Source organism: Myxine glutinosa, chromosome 3, assembly GCF_964187855.1.
Source record: "Myxine glutinosa chromosome 3, kmMyxGlut1.1, whole genome shotgun sequence".
Lineage (NCBI taxonomy): Eukaryota > Metazoa > Chordata > Myxini > Myxiniformes > Myxinidae > Myxine > Myxine glutinosa.
This window is the reverse complement of record NC_136263.1, coordinates 172,582,355-172,597,528: the sequence shown is the minus strand read 5'-3', so window position 1 is coordinate 172,597,528 and position 15,174 is coordinate 172,582,355. Positions and strand designations below refer to the sequence as shown.

General features: G+C 44.8%; 1 protein-coding gene across 5 annotated transcripts in view; it reads right to left on the bottom strand.

The window, feature by feature from the left end:
• Positions 1-15,174, bottom strand: part of LOC144891382 (cytohesin-2) — a 119,974-nt gene that overhangs the window by 44,204 nt on the left and 60,596 nt on the right. Inside the window, exon 1 of one of the 5 annotated variants that reach the window (XM_078774742.1) lies at positions 2,770-3,323. The exons of 2 other annotated variants lie outside the window; for them this stretch is intronic. In XM_078774742.1, coding sequence (XP_078630868.1) covers positions 2,770-2,803 — 34 coding nt within the window. In that variant the 5' untranslated portion in view covers positions 2,804-3,323. Of the gene's footprint in view, positions 1-2,180; positions 2,296-2,769; positions 3,324-15,174 lie in introns of those variants that run through there. 2 more of the 5 variants (XM_078774741.1, XM_078774745.1) reach the window with 2 other exon arrangements.

Sequence of the window (15,174 nt, the reverse complement as noted above, 5' to 3'; positions counted from 1 at the left end):
ATTGACCTTTTGACCCAAAATAGGGTTCTTGCTTATGACTAACTCTACTGCTTGGTGAAGTTTCGCGAAGATCGGTTGAAAATTGTGACCGACAGACAGAATAACGCACAAGACCAACCCATATACATTGAAAAATCTTCGATTTTCGCAACAGCAAACAGACAGACAGGGGTGAAAACATAACCACCATCCACCTTCGGTGGTGGAGGGAACAAGCTTACCTTTAGCAGGCAATCGACTCGCTTCAACAACCGGACACACAAAAGATTGAAAGCTGACTGCGCACAGATTGAAGATGGTATGGGACATGGCGACAGAAAGAGACAAAGTTTCTTGCACAGATCTTGCTAGAAAAATCTTCCCATAAACAACCGGAATAATATCAAAAGCCTTGTAGAGCCGGTAAAGACAACACTAGATGGACGTTTCAATCGCCATCTTGTTTCATCTCCCACTGACTAGCAAAACAGAATACAACCACAGCTCATTTGCATTAAACAGTTCTGAAGCACCAGAAAGTGTTACAGCTGTGAAAAGAGAAGTGTAAAGATTGCAAAAATCAGGCACGTGACATTATAGCACAACCATTGGACAAAGCACTCAAAGGATCAACCCCGATCCCACAAGTCAACCAGCACAGCAGCTTGTGAATGTGGCTTGCAGCAAAGCACAGGTAATCCGCTTAACAACACACAGTGATTAATGATGAAAAAACAGAATCAACATTGTGATACTTAAAAACCCTCAGCAGAGTAGGGAGGAAAAGATGCCTTGGTTTCCAAATCGCAGCAGCAGTTGGCATTGATGTGGGAAGCTTTTTGGAGATTAGTATCAATCACGCTGGGCTGGCAGGATAGTCTACAAGAGAAGACTCTAGTACACACACGCTTGCCTAACCTGAGCTTGAATCTCGACACGGCTATAAAACCGTCACCCCAGTGTTTCACATGCAGGGTGAGGCATCAATGGGTGTGTGCCGTCCCTCGGGTGGGAAATACATCCATCGGAAGATCTTGCTGCCAGAGCTGGCGGTCGGTAGACGTTAAAGATCCCTCAATGTCTTCCGCAAAGAGGAGGCAGGTTAACACCGGCACCCTGAACAAATTCCAAACTCTTCTTCTACACTACAACCTTCCGGGAACGACATCAGTAGCAAAGTACTCCCAGCAATGATGCAAAACAGACACAGGCTGCACACGAATTAATGAATTAAACACTTGGATAACATAGAAATAGACATTCGGTAGTTTGTCAAATCCAATTTTCTGAAACAACTGTTACGTAGAGGCAGGTGTATTATCAGAGCTTTGCCAACACAAGTAACATGAGCAAACTAGAACAGAACGCAGGAGAGAGCATACCTCCTCCAGGCTGAAGAGTTTATGTTTTGTATCCCACTGATCGGCCGGATCTAGATTCGGACCTGAACCAAAATCTAATCGCTTGTTCTCGTCACCTAACCAACTCGTCCACCAAGTTTAGCCATAACCCGTCCATAACTTTTTAAAATATCATGTTATACATCGCTTTTCGCCCAATCTCTCAATGGTGAAGAATTACTTTAAAAAATAAATAATTCTCGTATCCGAATCCATATTCAGATCTTCACCAAAATCGAATCGATTCATCCTTGTCAGACACAAAACCTGTCCACCAAGTTTCGTCCAAATCTATCCAGAACTTTTTGAAATATCTTATTCTCACAGACAGACAGACAGGGGTGAAAGCATAACCTCCATCCACTTTCGGTGATGGAAGTAATAATAAATAAGATGTCCTAAAAAATTATATATATATATATATATATATATTTTAGCAGTCTCTTCAGAGCCATTTTTAGAGGAATAACCAAAGTTATGGAGGCAAAAAAAAAAAACTTCTAAAATGCACAACCATGATCATCCCAACATGGTTTTAAAGCTCCTAATAGCATAAGCATCCATTTATTTTGCAAATGTTTGAAGAACACTGCATGCATTCACAGTTCGTACAAAAGAGACAACATTCCCGAGAGACAAAGTTTGCAATTTCGAGCAAGTTTGGCACAATGCAAAGCCTGTGCTCAAATTCTTTAGCTTGTCTAACTAACTTTGAAACAGTCCACTAAAACTTCAAGATCACGTTAACTTTTCTTAAAAATGACATAAAGCACACCTTTCTCCTGTTTCACAACACCTTACCTTTATACTTGAACAGTGAAAAGAACAGGTTTGGTGAAAAGATGTGCCGAAGGGCACATATCTTTCAGTCTTCTGTAACTGCTCTACTCTGAATGACGTTGGATCTATTGTGATCATCAACGTCAGCACTAAAATAAGAATAAACCAGGGTGGCATCTGACGCTGCAAGAGTTGACCTCCGATGATTGTGCAATGTCACACAATGGGTGAACCAGGCATGGTGAGCAAGACGGTCCGAGGAAACTCGACATAATCCAGCTTTGCAAGCAACCAATACATTGAACCGTTGCTCTCTTTTGAAAATGACAATAACAGGAGCGAGATCACAGAGAGACATCTGAAGTCATTCGATGCAATTACAAATTCAACAGAAACATCCACAAATGTGAATTGGCAAGCAATAAATACAGCGCGTGGAATGAGATCCATTTCATTCAAAGCAAAACACAAAGCAGGAAAAGATTGATGTGAACTGAATCACCAATAGAGCTGTAACTAACAATAAATTAACGTTCCCAAACAAAACAAGTCAAAGTGTAACCGCATCTTAATAATAATAAAGATTGTACTGCCAATACCAATAGCTCACCAACGTACTTGGACGTCCGGCAAATCGTGAGCATAATGGTGCTGCCTCATTCGGTTGTAAACAGTATTTAACCGAGGAAAGCAGAGACGATAGTGCTGGAAACATTCTCATTTGAACAAACCCTAGGGCCCATGCTCATGTCAAATTGCGGCTGGTCGTGCCTCTGGTCACACGAGCACCGAGCCGTGCCTCTGGTCACACGAGCACCGAGCCGTGCCTCTGGTCACACGAGTACCGAGCCGTGCCTCTGGTCACACGAGCACCGAGCGTGCCTCTGGTCACACGAGCACCGAGCCGTGCCTCTGTTCACGCGAGCGCCGAGCCGTGCCTCTGTTCACATGAGCGCCGAGCCGTGCCTCTGTTCACACGAGCGCCGAGCCGCGCCTCTGGTCACACGAGCACCGAGCCATGCCTCTGGTCACACGAGCACCGAGCCGTGCCTCTGGTCACACGAGCACCGAGCCGTGCCTCTGGTCACACGAGCACCGAGCCGTGCCTCTGGTCACACGAGCACCGAGCCGTGCTTTTAGTCACACGAGTACTGAGCTATGCCCACAACTACAACAATCACACTGCTTAAAAACAAATTGTTTGTCATGATCATACTGATCCACACCCCCATTCCATCACAGTGACACATGCCTACATAGATTTTGTGGAAATGAAATGTTTCACTCACAACTACATTGCATCATAGCCCATCATAATCCTTGAATTGAAAAATCATGTGCAAAATGAAAGGGTTCCGTGAGGCTTCACTCCAACCCTGCTCACTGAATGATAAGGTTCTCTGCAATATCAGCCATACAATCAGAATTTAATGGCAGGTTTCCTCCATCCAACTACTCACTATCAAAATACAACCATGCCCAGTGAGTGACCTGCAAATTTTATGTCAAGAAGCATGCATGAAACTAAACAAGTTCTTTAAAAAGTCCCAGCTCTAAACTGTCATCTTGGCGTTACCCAGGCAGCGTGATTCATCAATGTGTGTGCCGTTCTTCGGATGAACCAGGTGTCTCACATCTGCCGACATTAGTTGGTGGACGTTAAATATCCCGAAGGTGGCTTTGGCGAAAAGTAGGTGAGATATCACCGGCAACATGGCCAAAGTCCAAATTTCTGCCCTAACTCATGATGATGGTGCGAGTCGTCGCTTTCCACGAATCTCTTCCCTTGTTGGCGTGCTCACTAAGCATTGTGTGTTGTGCAATATAGGGAAAATGGGTAGATGGAAAATTGTTTAGGGTTGTAAAATAGGGAAAGGGGGAACATTTATACGGAAAAATTGCGTTGTATAGTGAAAAATGTGTGGTGAGTAGTTGAGCTGGTTCCAATGAAGGGAAAAACCTGCACCGAGAAGCGATTAACGTGATAGAGGTGTGTGCTACCCCTCTCCCACTCTCTATTCATATGAACATCGTTGGCTGCAGGTGCAGTAAAAGCAACGTGAAGTCTGATGCACATAGGCGCAGAAGACTAGCCAGGTCATCAGTATGATTCATTGATTTTCATGGGCACATTTATTCACGATGTCGTGCTGCCAAGTGTCCTCATAGCCTGAGCATAAAGAGGCTTTCCCCACAAGTACATCATAATCAAAATATTATTTATTTTTGATTTGATTTGATGTATTATACTGCGGTGGTTTTCCACCTCAAGTGACAAAAACACACTCATACTGTATATTCATGTGGGCAGATATGTGTTGTGAGTGTGTATCTAGAAATCCAATATGTATCCTTTTCTTATTCTACACTCTTTCCATCATCCATTTCCCACATTGCACATCACATACATTCACTCTGTGAAAAGCCAGGGCAAACCCTCAGATCGCCGTTTCCAACCCTCTTTGCAAACATTATCCAAAACCACCTTTGACCGGTTTGGTGAGAACCTAGGGCTGGAACCCCACACCGATCCATCATGACAAAGAGAGCACACCAAAAGCCCGAAAGCCAATCACCAGATGCCACTGGAGGGTTGGAGTACCAACACACATATCAGATACAAGGGGAGTATCTTTCAACAGCCGCAACTCCTTCTACGGACCGAGGAGATCGGGACACGTGCGGGGGGGAGCAGAATCCCCATATCGGGTGAAGACACCGTCTTGAAGACAGACGATATTCTAGTTCTAGCCAGCTTCAGCCTTCTTGTCTCGGGCTCGCACAGTACATGCTGTCTGCCATTCTATACATTTCCTTCTTGCTCTCATTCTCGTTCTTTTCTTTCACCATCTTTCATCCTTTTATTCACCTTTCCTCTCATTCTCACGCCTTTATTCCTTTCACACATCCAACACCTCTCGTTCTTTCACACTTTTGCATTGAATCCTGCTCGTGTTGCTGTACCGCATGGCTACATCACCAGCACAGTTTTCCGAGTACCTCCCAAGTTTTCCAGCCAACACCGTACATCAAGTTAGTGCTGCAGATGGTCCAACGCAGAGCACACAGAAAGGGCAGCGCGTTGGCGACATTGACAAGGGCCCAAGTCCGAGATGTGAATGGTCCGGATACTAGGCCATTAGCCAGAACTATTGTGTGGCACTAGCACAACCAGGTCGGTGCAAGGTGTGAAGGATACACGACCCCATCTTTCTCTCAAACCTACCTTGCCTTTTCCCCATCTTTCTCTCAAACCTACCTTGCCTTTTCCCCATCTTTCTTTTGCCCAGATGCATAGGGCACCAGGCCATTGTAAAGCTGATAAGTGATTGATAGGGTTCCAAAGGCGTGAATGTCATTTAGGGGATAAGTGGGACTGCATACATGTTCTAAATCATTGTTGTAATCTCCTTTTTCATACATATATGCCTGTGGTATTACCTGCTTTGTATATATTCCATGGCTGAATCCAGCTCCTAGCTGAACTTATTAGTCCCCTACTGATTTTACCAGAGGGGACTATCGTTTTGCTCTCCGTTTGTGTGTCCATCCATCCCAACTGTGGTTTCCCAGACTGTCAACCATTAACCTTTAACATATTCAACTGAAACTTGGTACATGGCTTTATTGTGATGTGACAGAACAAGTTTGAGTTTCAGGTGTTTCGTCAATTTTTCACAGTTATGCTCTTTTTGGACTTACAAAATATCACACCCGAAGGGGACATGTATTGCAAAGCAAATCTCCCTAGCTTGTTCTGTCTGTTCTGATGGTGGCATAAGGTAGCTGGAGGTGTTTGACCAGGTATAATTGGGCTTAGTAAGTACAAGAAGCGCTTACGTATACATTGGTCTTCCTCGGCCAACTAATTAAGATTGGTTGCACGATTTTCAGCATGGTACTCGCTCGTTTCTCGCCTTCTTTGCATAGTAACACAACATAGGATGTGGGATCCAGCGAGAAATTCTGAGGTGACTGACGATGGTGATATTTTAAGACAGGCTGTCCTCCTGGAGTTATCCGGAAGCAAGGCCCTTCACAATACTCTCGATAGAGCGCTGTTACGGTTGCAGTTTCTTGGCAAGGGTTATATTGGGAGGTTTGCCATTACCTTCCCAGCGTTGCTTGTCCTTGCTCTATCCATTTATTGGGGTAAAATGCAAAAATAATAATAACTATAACTGCCACTTTATAACTGCTGGCAGCGATGACCGGTTTCCTCCGCCTTCCTGCTTTCATACAACCCCGCTTCCCGCTTTCAGACAACCCATCTACTTTCTCAACAATCGTCTCCAAGAAGTTCTGTCACTCAAGCTTTTGGGTCTCACTATCTGCCATGATCTTTCCTGGGAAACCACATTTCCAAGCTGACCTCCACAGCCAGTCGCCGACTGGGCATCCTCCATCGTGTGAGGTCCTTCCTTGGCACACCCGAGCTCCTCACCACAAACAAGGCTTTCATCCGCAGCTCAATGGAATACTGCTCTCCCCTCTGAGCTCGTGCTCCTCACACCTAGCTGGTCTAGCTGGCCTCACACCTAGCTCGGCTTCATGCTGTTGAAATCAAAGCTTTCAGAATCATTGGAATCTCCCACGATGAAGCTGATTGTGAGGGCCTTTCACTCACTCACCGCAGGCAGGTAGGTGGTATTTCTGTCTTCTACTGACTCCTATCCGGCCTAGCTACCCCAGGTCTATCTGTGCTCTGTCCGCCAAATATTCCCACAGGTCGCACAAGATCTGCCAGCAATCCTCTTCTGGTGAAATTGCCAAAATCAAGACTCTCTCCTCACCTTCACCCTTTTCATTCCTCTTTACTCCGACCTATGGAACAAACTCCCCCACTCCCTTCAATCCCACTCCTCCCTCCAGGTCTTTAAAACAGCTGTTCACCACCATCTCTTATCTTCCCCCATCCAAAACCTTGATCTTTTCTATCCCAGTTAATTCACCCCAGATCCACTTTTTTGAAATACCAACTTCTTTTCTGGAAGTCCCAGCAGTGTCCATGTGTTTTATACCTCTCCCACCTCCCCCCAAGCCCACTCCACCCCACATTTCTCTCGAGGTCCCTGCTCTCAAAAGTTGCATTTGTGTCCTCCCCCCCCCCCCCCCCCCCCCGCCCTCTCCCCATCTTGTCTACTGCTCCTCTTATTTTGTATTTTAGGTGTCGGTTTGACTTTTTGTATGATTAATGTTAGCTCTTTCACGAGCCTCGATCTTGTATACAAAAAAAAAAAAGTTGAAGGTGTTTTACAAGATGGCGTCCATACCACGTGATCTATGACGTCATACTTGGCAGTAGAAAATTCTACATGTCTAGGAAATCACTTCGTGAAAATTTAGTGTCAACCGGTCCAACGGTTGCTGAGAACATATAAATGCTTTAAATTTAAACATTTAAAAACAACTTGCCTTTGCCTCTTGGAAGGCCAATCCAACTGAAGGCGATCTCAGTTCCTTCCACCAAGCTCGGAACAAGTGTGTGTCTACCCTCAGGAGTGCCAGGAAGCACTATCTCTCCACACTCAAGATTGAACTCTCAAACCTGTCTCCTTCCTCCAAATCCTGGTGGCGTCTGGTCAAATCGATTTCTGGTGTTTGTTCCCCCTCCATCCCCTCCCTTACCTCAAATGGCGACACAGTTGACACCGCACGTGACAAAGCCGAATGCCTCAACTCTGTGTTTGCCTCAAAATCTTGTGTCCCAAACCCATCTCTCTCTGTTCCCACCTTCCCCAGTCGAACCCAACAGCTCCTGGACTCTTTGTCCTTCTCTCCTGACAAGGTGGAGAAGTTTTTGTCAAACCTCGACTCTGATTCTGCAACTGGACCAGACGGCATCAGCCCACGGGTCCTAAAATCCTGCTCTGCCGCTCTATCTCACCCTCTCTCTGTTCTTTTCACCCTCTCTTTTGCTCAAGGTCATCTGCCAGCATCTTGGAAATCAGCAAACATTACTGCTTTACACAAAAAATGTGCAAAACAGATCCTTGCAACTACAGACCAATCAGCCTGCTTCCAATTATCAGCAAAGTCATGGAATCCATCATTGCTTCGGACATCAAATCCTTCCTCTTCTCCAATGGCTTGATCTCTGATCATCAATTTGGATTCAGACCAGGTCATTCTACTCTGGACATGTTGCTTCTGCTGTCTCAACAATGGATGGAGGTCCTCAATGCAAACAGGAAATCAGAGCTGTTTCACTTGACATATCACGTGCCTTCGATACGGTCTGGCACCCAGCTCTGCTCACCAAACTCTCCTCCTATGGTATCCATGGAAATCTCCACTCATGGCTTGCGGACTTCCTCTCTGCTCGAAGGCAACGTGTGGCCCTGAATGGATTTCTCTCATCTCCCCTTCCTATTCTGGCTGGAGTTCCCAAAGGTAGTGTTCTGGGCCCTGTGCTATTTCTGGGCTTCATCAATGATCTCTCCGACTCTCTGGAAAATCCTCTCTATCTCTTTGCTGATGACTCCACTATCTGCCGCTCCATTCCTCATCCCTCAGATCGGCAGTCTGCAGCCTCCTCCCTCTCTGCAGACCTGGACAAAATCACAGACTGGTCAAACAAGTGGAACATGTCTTTCAATCCTGACAAATCTCACACTCTTGCTATGTCTCTCTGAAAAGACCGACTGGATAACCCTCCCATCTACTTTCTCAACAATCCTCTCCAAGAAGTTCTGTCGCTCAAGCTTTTGGGTCTCACTATCTGCCATGATCTTTCTTGGGGAAAACCACATTTCCAAGCTGGCCTCCAAAGCCAGTCACCGACTGGGCATCCTCTATCGTGTGAAGTCCTTCCTTGGCACACCTGAGCTCCTCAGCACATACAAGGCTTTCATCCTCAGCTCAATGGAATACTGTTCCCCGCTCTGGGCCGGTGCTCCTGCCTCACACCTCGATCGGCTTCATGCTGTTGAAACCAAAGCTTTCAGAATCATTGGAATCTCCTGCGATGAAGCTAACTCCAAGGGCCTTTCACTCACTCACCGCAGGCAGGTTGGTGGTCTTTCCTGTCTTTTACCGACTCCTCTCCAGCCTTGCTCACCAAGCTCTCTCTGTGCTCTGTACCCCCCAATATTCCTTCAGGTCACACAAGATCTGCCTGCAACCCTCTTATGGTTAAACTGCCAAAATCTAGTTGTCAGGGAATATTATCAGAAATCTGGGAACAAATTCCTTACCAAGAAATTTCTTCACCAATGTGTTTGTAAGGGTGTCCACCAACACATTTCAAAAAGTTTAAATTCAATTCGCCGAGGGGAACCCGTGACAGGGGTCAACAGGGGTCAATTACCTTTTTTAAGATCAAATTTTTCTTATATTTACATTCTGGGTCACAGTATCTGACAGGAAGCATCAAAATTATTCAAAGTAGGCTCATTTTAAAGCTAAGAACATATCTGACATGGTGATACCTAAAACAAATCAATATGTTTAAAAGTTTACACAATTTTGAGCAAAAAATAATAATTTTTGGTCATTTTGGGGTAAAAATTAACTTTTCTGGTCTACAATTCGTCTTCTAGGTAGATACCCCTTCGTTTCATTTTTCTGAAAGTTTCCAGCAAACTGCCCAAGATATGCAGCCTTAATGTATTATAAGTAAAACATTCTGGTATTTATAAAATTGAAACTATGAAAGGTCACTGACCTTTATTGTTTTCCCTTATTGTTACATAAATTGTAATAACCGTTACTGGGAATCCGGAATCGGTTTACCATCGCTTCGTCCGCTTTCGTGTAAGGGTTTAAATCGATACTGCTCCACAATGTCAAATACCTCAGGAGTCGAGGTCTGAGTCTTCTCCAGACTCTACATCATCAGGGATACAGTTCATACATGTAATGCCTGTACAACTTCCGCATGCTGAGATACACTTGACACCATTCTTCTTGCAGTTGCACCGCCGGTTGCTCCAACCACTTCAGGGCAAGTCCAATCGCTTCAGCGTCTCGCTTCATCGGTCTTTGTGGAGTGGACCATGTTTCTTGGCACCTTCCTCCATGCGCTGGTTGACATCGGAGAAGTGGTTGAGGGTTTGTACCCAGCACTTGTGGCCAGAATCACTATTCCTCATCTTTCCTCTGCTCAAACCACCTTCTGACTTGGCCCCCTTCATCAGTTTCTGCTCGATACAGATGTCACACCAGGTGCCAGACCTGGTGACCAGGTGCCAGGTGCCAGGTGCCAGGTCAGTGACCTTTCATAGTTTCAATTTTAGAAATACCAGAATGTTTTACTTATAATACATTAAGGCTGCATATCTTGGGCAGTTTGCTGGAAACTTTCAGAAAAATGAAATGAAGGGGTATCTACCTAGAAGACGAATTGTAGACCAGAAAAGTTAATTTTTACCTAAAAAATGACAAAATATTAATTTTTTTTGCTCAAAATTGTGTAAACTTTTTAACATATTGATTTGTTTTAGGTATCACCATGTCAGATATGTTCATAGCTTTAAAATGAGCCTACTTTGAATAATGTTGATGCTTCCTGTCGGATACTGTGACCCAGAATGTAAATATAAGAAAAATTTGATCTTAAAAAAGGTAATTGACCCCTGTTGACCCCTGTCACGGGTTCCCCTAGGGGACTTGAATTTAAACTTTTTGAAATGTGTTCGTGGACACCCTTACAAACACATTGGTGAAAAAATTTCTTGGTAAGGAATTTGTTCCCAGATTTTTGCAATATTCCCTGACTATAGGCTCTCTGCTCACCTTCACTCTTTCATTCCCCTTTTCTCCCGCCTCTGGAACAAACTCCCACACTCCCTTCAATCCCACTCCTCCCTCCAGGTCTTTAAAACAGCTGTTCACCACCATCTCTTATCTTCCCCCATCCAAAACCTTGATCTTTTCTACCCCCGCTAATTCACCCCAGATACACTTTTTTTTTTTAATTCCAACTTCTTTCCTGGAAGTTCTTGCAGTGTTCATGTGTTTTATACCTCTCCCAACTCCCCCCAAGCCCTCCCCCTCCCACATTTCTCCTGATGTCCCTGCTCTCAAATGTTGTGTTTGTGTCCTTCCCCCTCTCTCCCCAACTTGTCTACCGCTCCCCTTATTTTTGTGTTTTATGTGTCGGTTTGACTTTTTGTGTGATTAATGTTAGCTCTTTCACGAGCCTCGATCTTGTATACAAAAAAAAAAAAAAAGAAGGCAGAGGAAACCTAATAATAATTGCCACACTATTAATACCTTCATAAAATGTGTATCTGTTACTAAAAGGAACAGCATCTGTCCTTCCGTGTGTCCATCACGCTTTCTACTAAACAGAAAGGAATGTAAAATGAATAACTTCGTAAAAATAGAATACTGTCATGTATAAAATGAAGAGGAACTAAAAGTAGAATTTGACACCAATGCATACGTCTCCACCCACGTGAGATGTCAACCCACTATTATGTTTTATCTCAATTAAAGGTCACATGAAAAATTAAAGAGAGGGCGAGAGAGGGAGAGAGAGGGAGAGAGAGGGAGAGAGAGGGAGAGAGAGGTAAAGAGAGAGAGAGAGGTAAAGAGAGAGAGAGAGGTAAAGAGAGAGAGAGGTAAAGAGAGAGAGAGGTAAAGAGAGAGAGAGGTAAAGAGAGAGAGGTAAAGAGAGAGAGAGGTAAAGAGAGAGAGAGGTAAAGAGAGAGAGGTAAAGAGAGAGAGAGGTAAAGAGAGAGAGAGGTAAAGAGAGAGAGAGGTAAAGAGAGAGAGAGGTAAAGAGAGAGAGAGGTAAAGAGAGAGAGAGGTAAAGAGAGAGAGAGGTAAAGAGTGAGAGAGGTAAAGAGAGAGAGAGGTAAAGAGAGAGAGAGGTAAAGAGAGAGAGAGGTAAAGAGAGAGAGAGGTAAAGAAAGAGAGAGGTAAAGAGAGAGAGGTAAAGAGAGAGAGAGGTAAAGAGAGAGAGAGAGGTAAAGAGAGAGAGAGAGAGGTAAAGAGAGAGAGAGAGGTAAAGAGAGAGAGAGAGAGGTAAAGAGAGAGAGAGAGGTAAAGAGAGAGAGATGGGTAAAGAGAGAGAGGTAAAGAGAGAGAGAGAGGGGTAAAGAGAGAGAGAGGTAAAGAGAGAGAGAGGTAAAGAGAGAGAGAGGTAAAGAGAGAGAGAGAGGTAAAGAGAGAGAGAGGTAAAGAGAGAGAGAGGTAAAGAGAGAGAGAGGTAAAGAGAGAGAGAGGTAAAGAGAGAGAGAGGTAAAGAGAGAGAGAGGTAAAGAGAGAGAGAGAGGTAAAGAAAGAGAGAGGTAAAGAGGTAAAGAAAGAGGTAAAGAGGTAAAGAAAGAGAGAGGTAGAGGAGGTAGAGGGAGGTAGAGGTAGAGGTAGAGTTAGAGGTAGAGGTAGAGAGAGAGGTAGAGAGAGAGAGAGAGAGAGAGAGAGAGAGAGAGAGAGAGAGAGAGAGAGAGAAAGAGAGACAGACAGACAGACAGACAGACAGAGGGAGACAGAGGGATAGGGAGGAATAGAGGGAGACAGAGGGATAGAGGGAGACAGAGGGTTAGAGGGAGACAGAGGGATAGAGGGAGACAGAGGGTTAGAGGGAGACAGAGGGATAGAGGGAGACAGAGGGATAGAGGGAGACAGAGGGATAGAGGGAGACAGAGGGATAGAGGGAGACAGAGGGTTAGAGGGAGACAGAGGGATAGAGGGAGACAGAGGGATAGAGGGAGACAGAGGGTTAGAGGGAGACAGAGGGATAGAGGGAGACAGGGGGATAGAGGGAGACAGGGGGATAGAGGGAGACAGAGGGATATATGGAGACAGAGGGATAGAGGGAGACAGAGGGATAGAGGGAGACAGAGGGATAGAGGGAGACAGAGGGATAGAGGGAGACAGAGGGATAGAGGGAGACAGAGGGATAGAGGGAGACAGAGGGATAGAGGGAGACAGAGGGATAGAGGGAGACAGAGGGATAGAGGGAGACAGAGGGATCGAGGGAGACAAAGGGATAGAGGGAGACAGAGGGATAGAGGGAGACAGAGGGATAGAGGGAGACAGAGGGATAGAGGGAGACAGAGGGATAGAGGGAGACAGAGGGATAGAGGGAGACAGAGAGATAGAGGGAGACAGAGAGATAGAGGGAGACAGAGGGATAGAGGGAGACAGAGGGATAGAGGGAGACAGAGGGATAGAGGGAGACAGAGGGATAGAGGGAGACAGAGGGATAGAGGGAGACAGAGGGGGACCGAGGGAGACAGAGGGAGACAGAGGGGAACAGAGGGGAACAGAGGGAAACAGAGGGGAACAGAGGGGAACAGAGGGGAACAGAGGGATACAGAGGGAGACAGAGGGAGACAGAGGGAGACAGAGGGGAACAGAGGGATACAGAGGGATACAGAGGGATACAGAGGGATACAGAGGGAGACAGAGGGAGACAGAGGGGAACAGAGGGGAACAGAGGGGAACAGAGGGATACAGAGGGAGACAGAGGGAGACAGAGGGGAACAGAGGGGAACAGAGGGGAACAGAGGGATACAGAGGGAGACAGAGGGAGACAGAGGGAGACAGAGGGAGACAGAGGGAGACAGAGGGAGACAGAGGGGAACAGAGGGGAACAGAGGGATACAGAGGGATACAGAGGGATACAGAGGGATACAGAGGGATACAGAGGGATAGCGAGGGATACAGGGATAGAGAGGGAGAGGGAGAGGGAGAGGGAGAGGAGGAGAGAGAGAGAGAGAGAGAGAGAGAGAGAGAGAGAGAGAGAAAAGACAGATAAGTAGAAGTGAGACTACATCAAATGCTTCTAACTCGAGTTATGGTTTGCAAAATGATTTAAGAGCACATGACCTTTAACTTATAAAGTGTTCAATCTAAAACCGAATCATTTAATCCCTGTATTACAGTGTGTATTTGCGTGAATTATGGTTGAAATCTCGAGTGGTTCACAAGTTATTGCAGTAACGCAGATTTTCAATTAAAGGGCGTTGGACCTTAGGCCTGTTGCACTTTTGAACCCAAAATTGAATCAGCTCATCTTCGCATATATTACAGTCCACAGTTACGCCAAGTTTGGTCAAAATCCGTTCAGCGGTTCACTAGTTATCACCGTCATGAAAATCTGCCACTTTCAAATAAAAGTCAAATGACCTTTGATCATAAAACCTAAGCAGTTCAGCTTTGCATCATAATACAGTACTGTACACCTTTGCACCAAGTTTGGTATAAAAAAGAATTCCCTTCAGCATTGCTCAAGTTATTGCGGTAACAAAATCATCATGCATGGATGCACAGACACGTACAGACAAAATGAAAACAAAGCCTCCGCATTACCTTTGACCCAAATATATAATCAGTTCGTGTTTCCACCAAAATACACTTTTGTACGGTTTAGTAAAAATCCCTTCAGCGGTTCACAAGTCATTGCAGTAACAAAATCATCACTCACGGACGGACAACTCGAAAGCATAATGCTTCGGCAGTGGAAGCATAAAAATAGTAAAAATTCGAACAGAAAATAAAAATAGAAAATTAAATAAATAAAAAGGACGATGTCATGCAGAGCACGATACTTGAAAAATCGACCCCACTCCAAAATAAAAAGTTGCCATGGATACATCAAATTGTACATTTCATTAAGATTAAAATTGATGATCTTAATCAACGCTCAGGTCAATCGGATTAAAATTGATGATTTTTCAGATGAAAATTGATTATACTAGAAATTTGGCCTGCCTCGAGTTGACCTTTTGACCTCAAAAATAGTTGGTTTCCCAATTCAGTGATGCACTATGCAATTGCTCTTCAATCCCCAAGTTAATTGGATGAAAATTGATGATTTTTCAGATGAAAATTGTTGATTTTATAAGTTTTACCTTGGGTTGACCTTTGACCTTTTGACCTTAAAAATAGTTGGTTTTCCAATTCAGTAAGGAACTCTGCAATTAGTTTAATTTTCAAGTCAATCAGATGAAAAGACGGTCGATCTGAAGTGGTGAAAATAAAATATGATCGTGGCAAATCGTAGCGAGGGGCCATTTTGAGTCGGTTTTCGATTATCGCACCGGGGGTGCGAGTGCTTTTT